General features: G+C 35.3%; 1 protein-coding gene across 1 annotated transcript in view; it reads right to left on the reverse strand.

Annotated features, from left to right (window-relative positions):
• Window positions 1–2,840: 2,840 nt before the first annotated feature.
• Window positions 2,841–16,831, reverse strand: part of LOC150098426 (putative palmitoyltransferase ZDHHC24) — a 40,898-nt gene continuing 26,907 nt past the window's right edge. The window contains exon 2 of the mRNA XM_090405305.1: window positions 2,841–4,031. Coding sequence (XP_090261431.1) covers window positions 3,147–3,989 — 843 coding nt within the window. The 5' untranslated portion in view covers window positions 3,990–4,031 and the 3' untranslated portion in view covers window positions 2,841–3,146. The remainder of the gene's footprint in view (window positions 4,032–16,831) is intronic.

A 16,831-nucleotide genomic window follows, 5' to 3' on the forward strand; every position in this document is an offset into this window, starting at 1 on the left:
GACAGAAGATAAGATACCAGGGACAGTGAAACATCAGCATGGACAATTACTTTTGGATTATGCATGTGATGGACTTCAATAGAAGACCTATTCCAAGCATAGCAGATTATTGTTGTTTTGGAATTACATAGAAGCAGCTAAGTCTATGAGGCATGTCCTAATTGTGTATGTTTTCCTGGCTGGCTTGTTTTGTAGAATGAGAATGAAAAGCCCCCCTACATGTCCCATTCAAACCCACATCTTTCTAACCAAAAAGGCCAGCACACAGATTCTGACTGAACTATGGAGGCTCTTAGCATAGAAGTATTATGGAAATTTATTAGGTATACAGTTGTAAGTGTCCTCCCGTGATGAGTCTTCGGACTCCTTGGAGGTGTCACGAATAATAATAATAATAAAAATAATCTTTCAAAAGCTTATCAGAGGCTGGACAATTTATGTAAGAGCTTTATCATGTTTTCATTAGCATGAAATTTAAATTTTGCTAAAAGGTGAAAGCAGATCAATAAGGCAGCAATTCAGTAGTTCAGTGATGTAACAAACTGCCCTTGTTATTATTATATATATATATATATATATATATATATTTTTTTTTTTTTTTTTCAAAGAAAAGGGAAAGAAAGAGATATCCCACCTATGAAAGGGTTGGGTTCCAATTGTAGATTAGTACCATGTGTATATGCTAAGGATAAATAACCTAATTTCTCTGCTGTAGAGAAACAAAACTGTGTTACAAACCAATGTCAAGCTTCCACCAAATGCAAGGTGGCAATCTCACACTGGGAAATGAAGTTCATCTGCTGCCTAATAAATAACACATTCAATGATTTGAATGTGTCATTAGGTGGTACATGTGTTTTTCACTTCTTGACCAACCAAGTAGGTTGGCAGAAAATAAACACATTTAATACATCATATATATCAATTATTAAATAAATCATTTAATGGAATTGCTCTTATTCATTGCTATAAATTAAACATGAGTGACTTATGGAAGGGAATTCCATCATCACTTGTAGAATACATGCTCAGTATAAAATGTGCCTATCATGTGGGTTATTCAAAATACTGTATATGTGAAAAAAGTTGCATATACACAATCCTGTTATACAGCTATAAAGATGCAATCTTCATTAGATATAATAATACCATAATTTAGCTTACTGTTTAAAAGTTAATGATCTTCATGCAAAATATTAGCAAAGCATGGCACAGAGTTGCAATTTTATAAAAATCATTTCTACTTTAGGTCAGCCATTTACATAATATGATGTATATATTATTTTTAATGTTCGGATAAAATTCCTTTTTTCATTTTTTTCAAGGTCCAATATATACATATAAACTATATGATTATAAATAAATATTTCATATTCATACATACTACACTAATTTTTGGCACTCAGAAACAAAATTTTCTTAAAAATTCTGACGAAAATAATTATGATTATGAGATCAGCAACAAACTGTACAAAAACCTTTGGTATTGCAATTTCAGAACACCTGAGAGGTATACAATGATATGATCTCACAGATAAATTCATTTCCCAAAAACAAACTGTGATAAACAGCATGTAAATGTCAATGTTTTACCATTCACTACTCAATCAAGTAAATTAGGTCACAATATTTACAATGCTAATTTAGAATTTTATATGCCTGTGTAGCCCTGTGGAAGTGATGTTTGCATCCATAGTGCTAGGCTACCTGAAGAAACAGTTCTAAGTTTGATTCTAGTCAGCTAGAGGAATTTTTTTCTAACCCTTTCTTCGACCACTTCCTGAGTTACTTGATCTCTGGCCATGTAAACTCAAGAAAATTGACCACAGAACCCACACTATTTCAAACAATAATATACTCTCATGTTAAAAGCTTAATGGAGTGAAAGAGCACTAAGAAAGGACTGAAAATGTTATTTAATTCTTTCAATAATTCATCTGTCACTGAGACACTGTCAGGAATTACAAAACGAGACTTATAACACACAGAGGCAACACTAAACTAAGTGAAACATGTGGATGAAAGACTAGAGTCCTAACTATGTGGGATACTCTTTGGGCACCTTGTTGGTGGCCTAAGATGTAAACTGGGATCTCGACATATTAGTGTATAATAACAAACTTGTGTTACAAGTCTCATTTTGTAATCCCTGATGATTTTTCAATGACTGAGATGAAATACTGGAAGAATTAAATAACATTTTTTAATCCTTTCTTGGTGCTGCTTCATTCCATTAAGCCTCTAACACGAGTTTCTCCCAGCACTTTATTTAACATACAAAATAATATATTGTGTTAGGGACCACAAGATTACGGCACTTATCTGCTATACTCTTTTCACCAAGATGTCGTTAAAATTAGTGATGGTCTTGGGCCAGCTATAGCTGGCCCAAGACCATCACTGTAAAAACAGTACAACTTCCATTAACCATATAGCTGGTTAATGGAAGTTGTACTGTTTCTTGTCTACTCCCTATGGGAATAAAAGGCATTACAGATTTTTTTTAGAACATGTTTTTAGTTATATCTGCATGTCAGTTTCTATTAGTTGCTACTGTTTGATTTTAAATTATGATTTCACTACTGTTTATTTCTGAATTAAGAGCTGTCATGGCATTTTTTGCTTGTGATAATAAAAAGCCAATTATTGTATTCCTTTTCAGCATGATATTCACATTTATAAGCATTGGCTAAGAAAATTAAAATCCCCCCCCCTCTCTCTTTTTTTTTTTTTTTTTTTTTTTTTTTTTTTTTTTTTTGTCAGGGACAAATTATACAGAAAATAAAATTTTTTTATTGTGTTAAAAAAATTTTAACACAATAAAATTTTGCATTCTTTCTTGCTTAGTGTTCCAAAAATTGGGAGGAAAAAAAATAAAATAAAATTATCTACATACATAGGTATTTTTTCAATTAAATTTGTGCAACCTCAAATGTGTAAAATAATGTGCAAAATGATATATTTTACACATTATTTATTTTGATTTTCCTGAAGAAAAGAAATCTTCCACTTCCAAAATTTGGGAGGAAAAAAATAAAATAAAATTATCTACATACATAGGTATTTTTTAAATTAAATTTGTGCAACTTCAAATGTGTAAAATGATGTGCAAAATAATGTCCAAAATTATATATTTTACACATTATTTATTTTGATTTTCCTGAAGAAAAGAAATTTTCCTTTTTCATGAACTCTATTCCATTGCTGGGGAGACAAGAAGTAACTGATGGAAATAACCATATTATATACCACCTTTCTCCTAAGCATTCAATAATATTTTGCTGCAGTCCAAGGTCATAGTCAAAAATTCCATGATTTTTTTCGAATGATGTCTGATTTCTTGCCATTTGTTTGCTGTGTAAGGATAATAAACTGGCCACAAATAGAAATCCAGTGAAGGACATCACTGATAGTAAGGTTGCAAACATTGTACCTGCATCATAATAGCCAAAAATCCAATAAAAAAAGGGAACAATATGTGCAATAACAGATTTTAAATTAAATCCTCCCAGCAGATTCCAAATATAAAACATGTTTAAAATTGTGGCATAAAGTGATCCAAGTGAAAGATAAAGAAGAAACATATAAAAGTAACGAAAGTTTTTATGCCCAACACAACAACCTGCAAAAAGGCAATGATGATCCCGTTTAAGTACACACATATCACAGGTATTACAATGAAATGATCTTGGGGGCGAATTCATTTCACAAACAGGACAGAAACGCCATTTTGGTTTCAGAAGGGCTGGTAATATAATATTTTCACTAGTAGTATCTGTTGCCATCATTTTGTATAAATTTCCCAATATATTACAAAAGATAAAAGAGCCACACACAGCATCAACATAATACAGAAATGGTGTTGCTTTATGTACTGAAGGTGATACCCAAAAAAGCTCAAAGAAAAACACACTATTAACAGCACTCACAACAAAAATAAAAGCAAACCAGTCAGAAAGCAGACGAGGTAATATGCCTTTCTTGTTCATAATTCTTAGTTGTTGTTCTTCTGCATTTCAGTTTAACATTCGCTGGAAAAATAAAAAATAACACATTGAACAATTATGAAATAGTTCAAACTCAATATATACATATATATATATATATATAATATTATTAAGAGAGACCTCCAGGGAGTCAGAGACTCATCGAGGGAGGCCGCATACTACACACACCAGCTATCATACTTATTCTTGAATTCATTCACACTGCTTGCACTCACACCATCTAATGGCAATCCATTCCAATCATGCACCACCCTATGAGAGAAAAATCTAGACTTCACCCTTCTTGGTGGCCTTCATTCTCAGCTTCCAAGGATGCCTCTTGTCCTTTCCCCACCCTCCATAAATTGAAAAATCCCATCAATTGAAACCCTTTCAGAAGTTTGTAAGTCTCAATCATATCACCCCTCTTTCTCCTGTTTGCTAGTGTCTGTAGTCTACAAATTCTCAATCTGTCTTCATAATCAGTATTCCACAATCCTGATATCATTTTTAGCACTCTCCTTTGTACTCTCTCCAATATATATCAGTATCACAATGGAAACCAGGAGCCCAGACCTGTGCACAATAGTCCAAGTGAGGTCTTATCAAGGCCTTGTAAAGAGGCAAAATAACATCCTTATCTTTACATGTGAACGTTGGTTTCAGCATTGCAATTATCTTTTGAGTCCTATTTAAAATCTTTGCCACATGGCCCTAAACTTCCTATCTATTAACACTCCAAGATCCCTAGCCTCGTCAGTTTCTTCTAGCCTAATCCCACAAATATAATACAACATTGGATATCTAATCATGCTGAAGTGAATGACTTTACATTTACTAACATTGAACTGACACTCATTTTCCCATGCCCACAGTTCCAGCCTATTCAAATCATTCTGCAAAGACTGCATATCAACAGCATTCCTGATTACCCTACCTCAGTGGCGCACCCAGGATTTAATCTTGGGGGGGGGGGGCACGAGTTGAACGGATAAAAATATTTAATGCAATGAATTTGCATTAAAAATATTTTTATCCATTCAACTAAAATTCGTTAAATTTCATCCATTCAATAAAATTCATTAGGTGATTAAAAAAATTTATTTAAAGAATAAAATCCAGTTTTCTTTTCTTTTTACAAAGCTCTTGAATTATTTCAGTCGTGGTTACATTAATCTCTCTCTGTGTGTATATATAGCAAAGCCAGTCTGTTCAATCGTAATTGTGTCATGGTAGATCTTAAATAGGTTTTTAAAAGGCGTAAGTTAGAAAATGACCTTTCACTGATGCATGTTGTTACTGGAAGCGTTGCAAATATTTTTAATAAGTTATAGATGTTAAGATATATCATTTTGTCACTTTGAAACTGCATCAACGGCATTTTTGCATGGAGCTATTGCAAACAGTTTTTCGAATTTCTTATACCACAACTTGAATACGGCATTCAAAATTGCTGGATTTGTATAAAGCATATCACTAGCATAAAATTCACACAACTAACGAAAATCTTCCATTGCACTTGCTGTTGGAGCATCTTTTCCATTTGGTAGAAGAGAAAAAAATATACAGTATTTCAAAATGTTGAAGTGCCGAGTGAAACGTTCATGAAGTTGAGTCAATATTTGATCAATAAATGGAATGAAATAGTTCTCCTGAAATACTCTTCTACAGAATCGGCTGGAACATTGGATCTTAATGTTTGTTTTGATGAAGTCCTTGGCTTTTTAATGTCAATATTAAAATTATTGGCTTTTATACATGCTTCATCGTAAATATCTTTAAATGAAGAATCTGGTGTTTCACGAATGGTATTTAATTGGGCCACAACATCATCAACAAAATTTAGAGCAATCAAGAGGTCAATAAGATTTTTGCATTATTTTAGACAATGGTAAGGTGTATGCAAATATTTTTTGCAAGCTAAATAAAGATATTATAAATCTTAAAAGATATTAATATTATAATACAGGGTTTTTCAAAGAGAATGGGTGTCTCAAAAAGAATGACCCGATTTCAAATAATTATATTTAATAATGAAAATGTCAAGTATGAAATAAGGCCTAAAGTTTCACTCATCACAATTACAAATGCTCAATGTGCAATTACAATTACAATTTTCGAATATACAATTTTCAAATCAGACATTCTGTTTGAAACACCCTGTATTATAAGCAACAAGGATGTCCTGTCTTTTAGGGGTACTGAAGAAATGGTGTCCCTTTTCAATTATGCCAATGCAATTTCTTATTTGTCACAGGCATTTTCAAGTGCCAAATTCAAACTATGTGATGCACGATGAACATATAAAGCTTGTGGATATTATTATTACATAACACCTCCAGGTAGTCCAAAGACACATCAAGGAAGGGCACCTACTCTACAATTTTCCATCTTCACCAACCACAACTACAATCATCGTCTACACCAAAGTGGGCGGTGGGATTACTTAAGGGGGCGGCAAGAGGCAAGCAGGAAGGCGCTGAAGGTGTGCTGCAAAATGCAATAATTAATTGCTGGTGTTTGATTATTATTATTGTTTCCAAGACATTTTTTGTTGTTTTCCAAAACATTTTTTGAGTTTTTTGTTGGTAATTTCTGAAGTGGTCCTTTTTTATCTTAATAGTACTGAGTGTGTTATAATGTATTTTCCGATATTCGTATTTACTGAACAAAAATGTGAAGCTTTTAGCTATGTAAGTGTTGTGTCACAGCTTGACAAATTATAGGTTCTGTTATATTGTGAGGATATAAAGATAAAGATTATTATTTACAAAAACTGCTTTCAAATATGTAAGTACGCTTATTTCTGCATGTTCCAGAATAGAAATGGCAGATGCAGATACGTCAAAGAAGAAATGTAGGCAGTATAGCATTGAATACCTAAAATACGGATGCATACCAGCACCAACAAACCAGCAGCTGCCAATGTGCCAATTTGTGAAAGGGTCTTCTCTAATGAGGCAACGAAGCCGTCCAGAATAATTGAACATTTCAAAAAGTACATCCTGACAAGGCAAGTAGATCAAGGATTTACTTTAGTTGGAAGTTCCAGATTAGGTAATAAATCCATTTTCCGATACTGAGGTAGTGGGAGCCATGGAGTAAGAACTAATTGAGCTACAAAATGACTTTGAGCTGAAGCCAAAATTTAAGAAATCTTAAAATCTTATGAAAAGTTTTGGTTGCAGAAAGAGATCTCTGCTCTTTCTGCAAAGAGATTTCAAAGCCGAATAGAGAAATTACAAGAGTTTCATGCCGAATATAGAAACTATAAAAGTTTCGGCAGATCCAAGCTTAAGCAAACCTTTCATGACAGGGGCAACTCGTAGTAAAGATGAAGTAAGCTCTGATCACTATCCTTAGTATTTCCCATAATATAAAACACATCTCCAAGTGGACATGTATGATGTTATGCGTGTCCACTAGGAGATGTCTTTTACATTATGGGAAATACTAAGGATAGTAATCAGTATTACTCCGCTTTTACTACGAGTTGAACCTGTCATGAAAGGTTTGCTTACGCTTGAATCCACCGAAACTTTTATAGTTTCTATATTCGGCTTTGAAATAATGTTGGATTCAATATCAACTTAATTTGAATAAGACTCCAGATAACTCAACATGGAGATTTAAGACGCCTGCTAAATGATATTAAACTAGACATAGGAAAACTGGTATCACACCATGAAGCCCATCATCACATTAAGGATTTTCAGAACATCAAGTCAATAGCTGCTATTGAATAGCCTTATTATACAATGTTTTATTAGATTTTAATGCAAAGTTGTTATTAAAGTTAAATGTTTCTTTTTTTTGTTTTTTTTTTTGGATTTAAAATAAATTTAAATTATAAATTAATAATTATTTTTAAAAATGTTATTACTGTTCCTTGTGGGTTGTGTGAATCGCTTTTCTGAATGTAGGGTAGGCTAAGGTAAGACCGGGGGGGGCACTGACGATGAGTTTATGGATTCGAGGGGACGGTGGCCGAAAAAGTTTAGGAACCTATGATCTACACCAATGCTATCTACCGCCGACCACTACCACTAGTATTTTCACAGACAATCACAAACATCCATGCCCACGGCAGGATTCGAACCCACAGCCTTTTTGGCTGGAGAGTAGGCCAACTAGGCTGGATATATAGATAAAAAATTAAATTTTGTGGATAAAAATTAAAAGTTTTAATTTTTATTAAACAAATAAATAATATGATATAATTATGTTACTATTTACTTTTAATGAGATGGATGAGCTTCTCGGCCTTGCAGAGCTGCTGGATATCTGGCTCAATATTGGTCAACTTCAGTCGAAGATCGGCACACATTGCATTTTAAGCCCACTGTCACTTGAAAGCTCAATTAGCTGCTCTTTTTTCAATAACTGTAGACGTGTTTAAGAAGAGCTCCTGATTGAGATAAGTTATTCTAGGAATAACTAAGTATATATTAAGTATTACATAGTACATAATATTGTTTCCTTTAGTAGTTTAACGTGCCTGGGTGTTTTTTGAATATTTTAACAGTAAACTGATAGATCAATTATCTGTGCTCATGGCTCCCATAAAGAGGAACATAAAGATGGCATCCAGGTTGCCATATCTGTCAAAAAATCTTAATTTAAAAGACTTGATTTAGTGTTCCGTTTGCAAAATGTATGCATCGAAGAGAGCAGTTGGAGTCTGGTTAAACAACGATGGTGGAGTGAATGTGTACAAAAAGTGTAAAGAATATGAGGATTTAAAGAATGTTTCAGGTCGTGTGAATGATATTGTTGAAAGTGAGAATCTGGATAACAGTGATATTCGAGGTATGAACGAGGATATTTGCGAGGTAGTACCTGATAGCTGTGAGAGTAACGTTGATAGAGTGAATGAAGTTAAGCATACAGAACGATTGAATGAATCGTCGGAAAATAAAAATGCCGACACTGACGCAATGAGTGAAATAGCTCTATTATGTGGAATGATACATAGTGTAAACCAGCAACTGGAACGTTGGCAAAAATCTTTAACAAGCATACTGACTAATAATTGGCAAAAGTACGATAGAAAAAATAAGGGTATGATAGTGAGTGTATACAAAAGGATGCAAAAACAGCGGGTGAAGGAATTGATAGTAGTAGTGAATACAAATGATTTGAAAGGAAATAAAAAGGCTATGAGTGAGAATGTGAAGGAATTGCTTGAGGTAGCAAAAGAAAAGAGTAAGAGAGTTAGGATGGCGAGTCTGTTGCCACGGCATGACAGTGAAGAGTATAGGAGGAGGATCATAATTGCTAATGACTTTATGCGTGAATTATGTTTGATGAGTGGTGTGGAATTTGTGGATGTGTGGAATGAGTTCGATGGGCGAAAGGATTTATATAAAATGGATGGATTACATCTGAATGGATTTGGTGTGCGGAGACTTGAAAAGGTGTTGTCGAATGTGGTGGAAGTGAAGTTACAGAACCAGGGAAACTAGAGTTATTAAGGGGGGGGAGCCGATTTGCAGATTTTAGGGAGACAGTAGAGTGTGTGAATGTGTGTAATATGCCCAAGCGAGTAGGAAGGACCATGAATCAGAATGGGATAGTTAGTATAAGGCATCAAAATAGGAATGGGACAAATCGGCTTCTTCAATTCATGTATACAAATGCCAGAAGTATTAGGAAAAAGAGGGAAGAATTTTTGGCCTTGGTTGGCACTTCCAGACCACAGGTTATTGGCATTAGTGAAACATGGCTGACAGAAGATGACACAGCTAGTGGGATTGAATGTGAGGGGTATGGTGTGTCCAGGAGTGACAAGGAGAATAAAATGGGGGGAAGGAGTGTTATTGATGATAGCTGATGAGCTACAGCCAAGAAGAATAGAAGTGGAACTGCAGGATAGAGAAAAGAGCACATTTGAGGCTATTTGGTGTGAGATTGAAATTAGCAGAACTAAATATACAGTTGGGCTGCTATAGACCAGGTGATGGAATAGATGGTGCAGATAGTATGCATAAGCAAATAGAAGAAATGAGTGGAAGGAGGGTAATTATTATGGGAGATTTCAACTATGGTAACATTGATTGGGAGGAGGAGAGGACACATGGGAGGAAGGAATTGGATTTTATGAGGTTATTAAAGGATAACTATCTGTGACAGCATGTAATGGAAAATAATAGGGGTCAGAGAGTGCTTGACCTGGTAATTGCATCTGAGAATTCGACTGTAACGAATATGACCACGTTGCCACCAATTGGTGAGAGTGATCATAGGGTCTTGACTTGGGAGGTGGCTAAAGGTGTGGATTTTATAATTAAGACGGGGAACATGTGGAAATATTGGGCTGGTAAGTATGACAAGTTTAGGAGATTGATTGGTTCAGTGCCATGGCATGTACAACTGCAAGGGCTAGAAGTTGATAGTGCATGGGAGGCAGTAAAGAAGTGTTTGCAAGAAGCAATGGCTGACTGTATACCTAGAGTCCGAATAATAAATCAAGTAGGGGTTAAATGGATGAATAACACCATTAAGCTTGAGCTGCAAAAAAAAGAAACAACTATGGAGGGAATTTAAGGAGAAAGGTGACCAGCAGGCACATGAACGGTATAAAGCGCAGGCCAGAAGGGTAACGAGTGTGGTAAGAAAAGCAAAAAAGGAATATGAAAGAACATTGGCCATGCAGGCTAAAGAGAATCCTAAACAGTTTTTTTGATATGTTGTAAGTAAAAGAAAAAATGTATATGGCAGAATGATTTTAAAGAATGCCGATGGTAGGGAGGTAACCGAATCAGCTGATATAGTTGAATTACTGAGCGAGCACTTTACAAGAATATATCTTCCAGGTGGTGATATTGCAGAAATGAATGAACCAATAGATTATACAGGTATTGTGGTGAATGTGAGTAGTCTATTGCAAAACTTCAATGTCAATACATCTGTGGGATTGGATGGTATACCAGCTCGTGTTGTACGTGAAGCAGCTAAAGAATTGTCAGTACCCTTGACCATTTTGTTTAATTTGAGTATCAGGTCTGGGTGAGTCCTGAGGGGGCTGGAAAGAGGGGAAAATAGTTCCACTGCATAAAGGAGGTTCCAAGACTGCTGTAAATTACCGACTGATTAGCATATCAGGAATCGCTGTCAAGATCTTGGAGAAATTAGTCAAGACAAGAATACAGGACTGGATAGATGAAAATGGGATACTGTATGGGGGACAACATGGTTTTGTGAAGGGTAGATCATGCCTCAGTAACTTGCTCACGTTTTATAACACGGTGACGGCCGAACTGGATAAGGGTAATGAGTTTACAGTGATTCTACTGGACCTTGCCAAGGCCTTTGACAGGATACCACATGTTACTCTAATCAGTAAACTGGTGAATATGGGGATGGATATAGGGTTGGTGAGATGGATAGGAGGGAGGTTGATGGAGAGATATCAGAGAGTGGTTTATTCAGGAGTGGAGTCCAAAAGACGGCTTGTGATTAGTGGTGTGCCACAGGGTTCTGTTCTTGGACCACTACTTTTCAATTTGTTCATTAACGATATAGGAAAGGATCTGACAGGAAGTGTTCACTTGTTTGCTGATGATGCAAAGTTGGGTAGAGCAATTGTGAGTGCACAGGATGTCAAAATTTTGCAGGATGATTTGGATAGTTTAGAGGACTGGGCTAGGGAAAATGGATGTCAATTTAATGTGGCAAAGTGTAAGGTTATGCATTTGGAGTGAAAAGATTAGCAGCAGTATATCACATTGGTGGAACCGTACTCCAGGAGATTGATGAGGCCAGAGATTTGGGAGTGTTGGTGGATAGGGAGTTGAAGTTTAGGGGGACACATTGCAAAAGTGGCCAAAACAGCTCATCAAATCACTTGGTTGCTGAAAAATACTTTAACAATCAGAGACAAAGAAGTTACTGTTCCTCTATATCGAGCCTTGATAAGACCCCATCTAGACTACTGTGCCCAGATATGGGCGCCAGGGTTTCTTCTTGATGGGGAGAGGTCTGTGGAATGAACCTTATGAGAACAGATTGAAGATTTGTGGGTTGCAAAAATTGGTTGATAGGTCGACATTCCAATTACTGATGGGTTTCTATAGGATTAATCCAGAAGATATTTTTGAGAATAGGATTGGTGGTGGGAGGACTAGGGGCCATACATGGAAGCTGGGCAAGAGTGTGGTTAGCAGGTTTGTTAGAACTAGGTTTTTTTACTTGGAGAGTGGTGAATGAGTGGAATAAGCTGCCAGAGTCTGTTGTGGGTGCTATGACCGTGAATGAGTTCAAGGTGAGGTATGATAGATACTGTGTGAATGTCGAATAGTTGCTCTTGACATGATGTTAGGGGCCTCCCTCGATGAGTCTGTCGACTCCTTGGAGTTGTCCGAGATAATAATAATAACGAAAGGTCGTTCTCGTGACTGCAAGCCTGAAATGGATCGTGAAATCACAGAAATTTCTTATAAAAAGTTATTCGGAAAATGTTTCCAAATTCTGTTTCAGAGTTTTGAGGTGGACACAAACCCTTTCCCAGTGGTTAAATTCTAAACTAATAAGTTTCGGAGCCCTATACAAAATAACCAATTGTATTTACCTTTTGAATACTATCCTGGGAAGCTCCAAACCTCCCCGTCCCTTTCATCACACATTCGTAATCAGGCGACTGTTGATATTGACTTTATATATACATTCAAAACTGTAAACAATTGTTGAATAATAACACAATAATGTAGGCATAATCCGTAAAGGGAGAAAAGTCACAAAACAGAAAAATGTTCCTACAAAATAACCAATTGTATTTATCTTTGAATGCGATCCACAGGTCGAGTGTCCAGCAAGTCAGCAAATCTTTCCTTTTGTTAAGCGTATTAATATTATCGCATTGCAACTGATGGGAATTCTGTGTTTCTGTGGATTCGTTATAGACATCTTTCTCTTCAGAAACTACACACAAACTGTCATTACAAACTCGATTTGTATTATCACTGTCATCCTAGCTATTTTTCCTTTTAAAGAAGGTGCCAATGTACTTATCCATAATTGAAATACCGCAATTACTCGCATATAACTCTCACCCCAGATTTCACTTTTTGAAAAAAGAAATTGAAAAGTTTCGCATATACCTCACAAATGAAAAAAGTTGAAACATGTTTAGAGCGGGGCGATAGTAACTTGCTCCCACGGTAAACAACAAGCACTCCCCAATAGTTACTATATTACAGAGGCAAGAAAAACAAGTACTTTTATTATGTCAATGAATGAGGTATAAGCAGTCTGTGTAATATATTTCTCAACAAATAGTGCAATTAGAGACAACTGAAATAAAAACGACACTAATTAATAAATCACATGTCCCCTCATACAGAAACTATGCTATATATATAGACTCAAGCAAAACCATATGCACCGGCAAACACAATATCTAACTAAAAACCATTGTTATTAATTAGATTGTGTGAGTTCGCTCGACAGCAATAAAATTCAACTGAAAGTGTTAAAATTCGTAAATGTGTTAAAACTATGATATATATATATATAGTGAATGCTGTTATGGCAGTTTCACATGTTATTGGAATTCGGTTGAAGAGAGTTAGCATTTCAACTCATTTGTCAGCTTGCTTTTATCTTTCCTTCGCGCGATTTTCAAAAATATATATAAATACTGGGATTAACTCACAACACATTTTGTCTAAGTATTACTTAGCACTTCTAAAGATATATTGAGCCTTGGTTGAAGGAGAAAAACCTTCAACAATAAAAATGAACTGAAGGTTTTTTTTTTTTTTTTGGTTAATTTAATCAATAAACAACAGGCAATTGGTTGAGATGTGGATAACATATGTTCACTTCAAATCTGACAAAACTGTTAGGGAAGGTGGAAGCAATAAAACTATATTGTTTTTCACTTTACCCCTCTTTTATTACTCATCATTCTGCCACTGCAAATTAAAATAGTGGCAGCATTTTCATGGAATGAACATGCTGCCACTATTTTTTTTTTTTTAAGTATTCATTTTATTTTAATAATTTTTACTTACTTATTCAATTTTAATTTGTTTTGTTTGGATAATTAAAATATATAGATTTATTTGGTTAATTTAATCCTGTAGACTACATGTCCCATCGTCGCGCACCAACCACCTATGGTCCGCAGACCATAGGTTGAGAAACACTGCTATAGGATTTTCTCATCTTATTGTGACCCTTCATTCATAAGTAGTATAAAAATAGAAGACATTACAAAACATAAATAAAAAACGAATTTTAATTAGGAAAAGTAATTTGGAAATTTTTCTAGTGTTTTTTAACTTTTTCTTTTTTTTGGGGGGGGGACCCTTGGCCTCCTCCCTGGGTGCACCACTGCCCTACCTATCTTTGCATCATCAGCAAATAACTGTATGTCACTTGTCAAATCCTTCCCAGTATCATATTAATATACAGATTGAATAACAGTGGACCAAGCACTGATCCTTGTAGTACACCACTTGTTACCTTAAACTTTGCAGACTCAGATCCCCTGTATACCATGTTTTGATATCTCTCAGTCAGCCATCCTCTTATCCATGCTAATATTGTATAACCCAAACCCATTTTATCCAATTTATGCAGCAGTCTGACATGCTATATTCTGTCAAAAGCCTTAGCAAAATCCAAAAGTATCATGTATCCATTCCCCTTCTCTAGTTCAATGGTAACATTGTTATAGAATGTGAGCAAGTTGCTAAAACATGACTTTCCCTTAAAACCCATGTTGTTCATTGCAAAGTAGATATTTATTGTCAACCCATTTCTGAATGCAGGCCCTAACCAATTTTTCCAAAATCCTCACCACCACTTCTGAGATACTAATTGGTCGATAGTTGGATACATTGGTCTTTGCACCACCCTTGTGAATATAACAGACACACACAGCTCCACCACTATCAAATTAGTAAAGACAAGTGGCGAGTGAAATTTCAGTCCCAATTGTATTCAAAATATTATTCTTGTCATAATTTACACTTTTTTTTTCAGTTTAAAACATCTCATTCATCAAGTTATTTGATCACAGGTAGATGCCAATGAATTTATTAAAGAAATTTTATTTCCAACCAGGAGATAGCTAGTAAAACAGTCATTAAAATCTCAACCGCAGTACTTCTCCCCCCTGTGTCTGCTGCTCTGTTGTCATTGCCATAACATAATTGATAATTTAAACATTTTTCTTTCTATATAAAAGGCTTCATAATATCCATTATAGAGTTCCAAATAATCCCTTATTTCTCTCCAAGCCAGTGTTTTTCCCATTCTATACATACTCCTTACTCATCATACTTCTGGTTTTCATTTCAGTCATGAAGTAGTGACTATGAGCTGCCATTACACACCTTATTGAAAACAGTAAATCTCACATACTTCAAGTAAAACAATTTTATATCATGTATTAATTTAAATTAAATTACAGTTATCATTTCCAATAAATAAATTTTATATTCAAATCAAGACATTAATTTAGTTCAATATTAACCGTGGTTGCAGTATACACATATTATTATTATGCGATACCTCCAAAGATTTATTATGCAAGTCAATGTCTCCTTTATTTAATCCTCAACTACATAACTACACTACTACCATCAACACGCACACACACACAATATCAACACCAGTGTCACCAATAGAATTTTATCTGGAAATTGCATGTGTTCTCACAGCCAACTTGCATGTATGATATATGTAATACATTATTAAAAAAAGTGCTTTTCTCACTATATTTCATTAACAAAATAATACATTTTAGCCGGCCTGGCTGCTGAAGTGGTTAACATATCCGCTCTCCAGCCGGGTTCGAATCCCGCCGTGGGCATAGATATTTGTGAGCGTCTGGGGAAATACCAGTGGTGGTGGTCGGCGGTAGATGATGTTGGTATAGTTGCAGTCAGTTGGTGTAGTTAGTAGTGGAGACAGAGTTGTAGAGCAGGTGCCCTCCCCTCAATGAGAGAGAAGGCACCTGCCTCTTTCCCTGGAGTCGTCAAATAATAATAATAATACTATAAAAATCAAAATTGGCACAATTTAATTAAATACTTAATGTTGGAGGATTAATGGATTTTTTATAACACTCAGAAAGGATTAAAAAAGAATTTAATACTTCCTATATTTCGTCCTAGTCACTAGGACATCTACGGGGATTACAAAAATAACTAATGTAACATGAACACAAATATCATACAATACTAAGCCCAACCACGTGGGTGACACTAAAGTCCTATCTAGGTGGAGCGCCCTCTAAGGGCGGTTGTAGGTGGCCTGGAATGTAAGGTGGGATCTCTGGTGATGAGTGTTTCCCAAATCTTCGGAAGCTTAATGCAACTGAATAATTATTTATTAAATATTTATTAAGATTTGGTTGATTTCTAAGAGCTGCTGCTGCTTCTAAGAATAGTCTCTCTTTCTTGAATTTGCTGTGATGGAGCATGGTGGTTTTCTTCCATGATACCCTGTGGGTGGTGTCCAAGACATGGTCAACCCAAGCCTGAATGACCATAGTTGTGTTTACAGATGTAAGACTTTATTAAAACACTTAAGGAATTGAACAACGTAGTTAAGGATATAAATTAAATTAAACTTTAATAAATATTTTCCGATATTTCGGCAACGTCACGTTGCCATCTTCTAAAGGAACTTACAAAAAAAGTTACGTGCACGTAGGCACTACAACACAGAAACTGGTAATGAAGAGATGAAGGATTACTCTAAATCCATCACCATTCCCTACATCCGAGGCACCTCGGAAAAGATTACCAAGATCTTAAAAAAACATGACCTGACCTCCTGTTACAAACCTTACAGAAAATTGGCATCCCTTATCCGCTCCACTAAAGACCAAC

The sequence above is a fragment of the Typopeltis vanoorti genome, chromosome 15, assembly GCF_054136105.1.
Source record: "Typopeltis vanoorti isolate ZY-2024b chromosome 15, IOZ_Tvanoo_1.0, whole genome shotgun sequence".
In the NCBI taxonomy this organism is placed as follows: domain Eukaryota; kingdom Metazoa; phylum Arthropoda; class Arachnida; order Uropygi; family Thelyphonidae; genus Typopeltis; species Typopeltis vanoorti.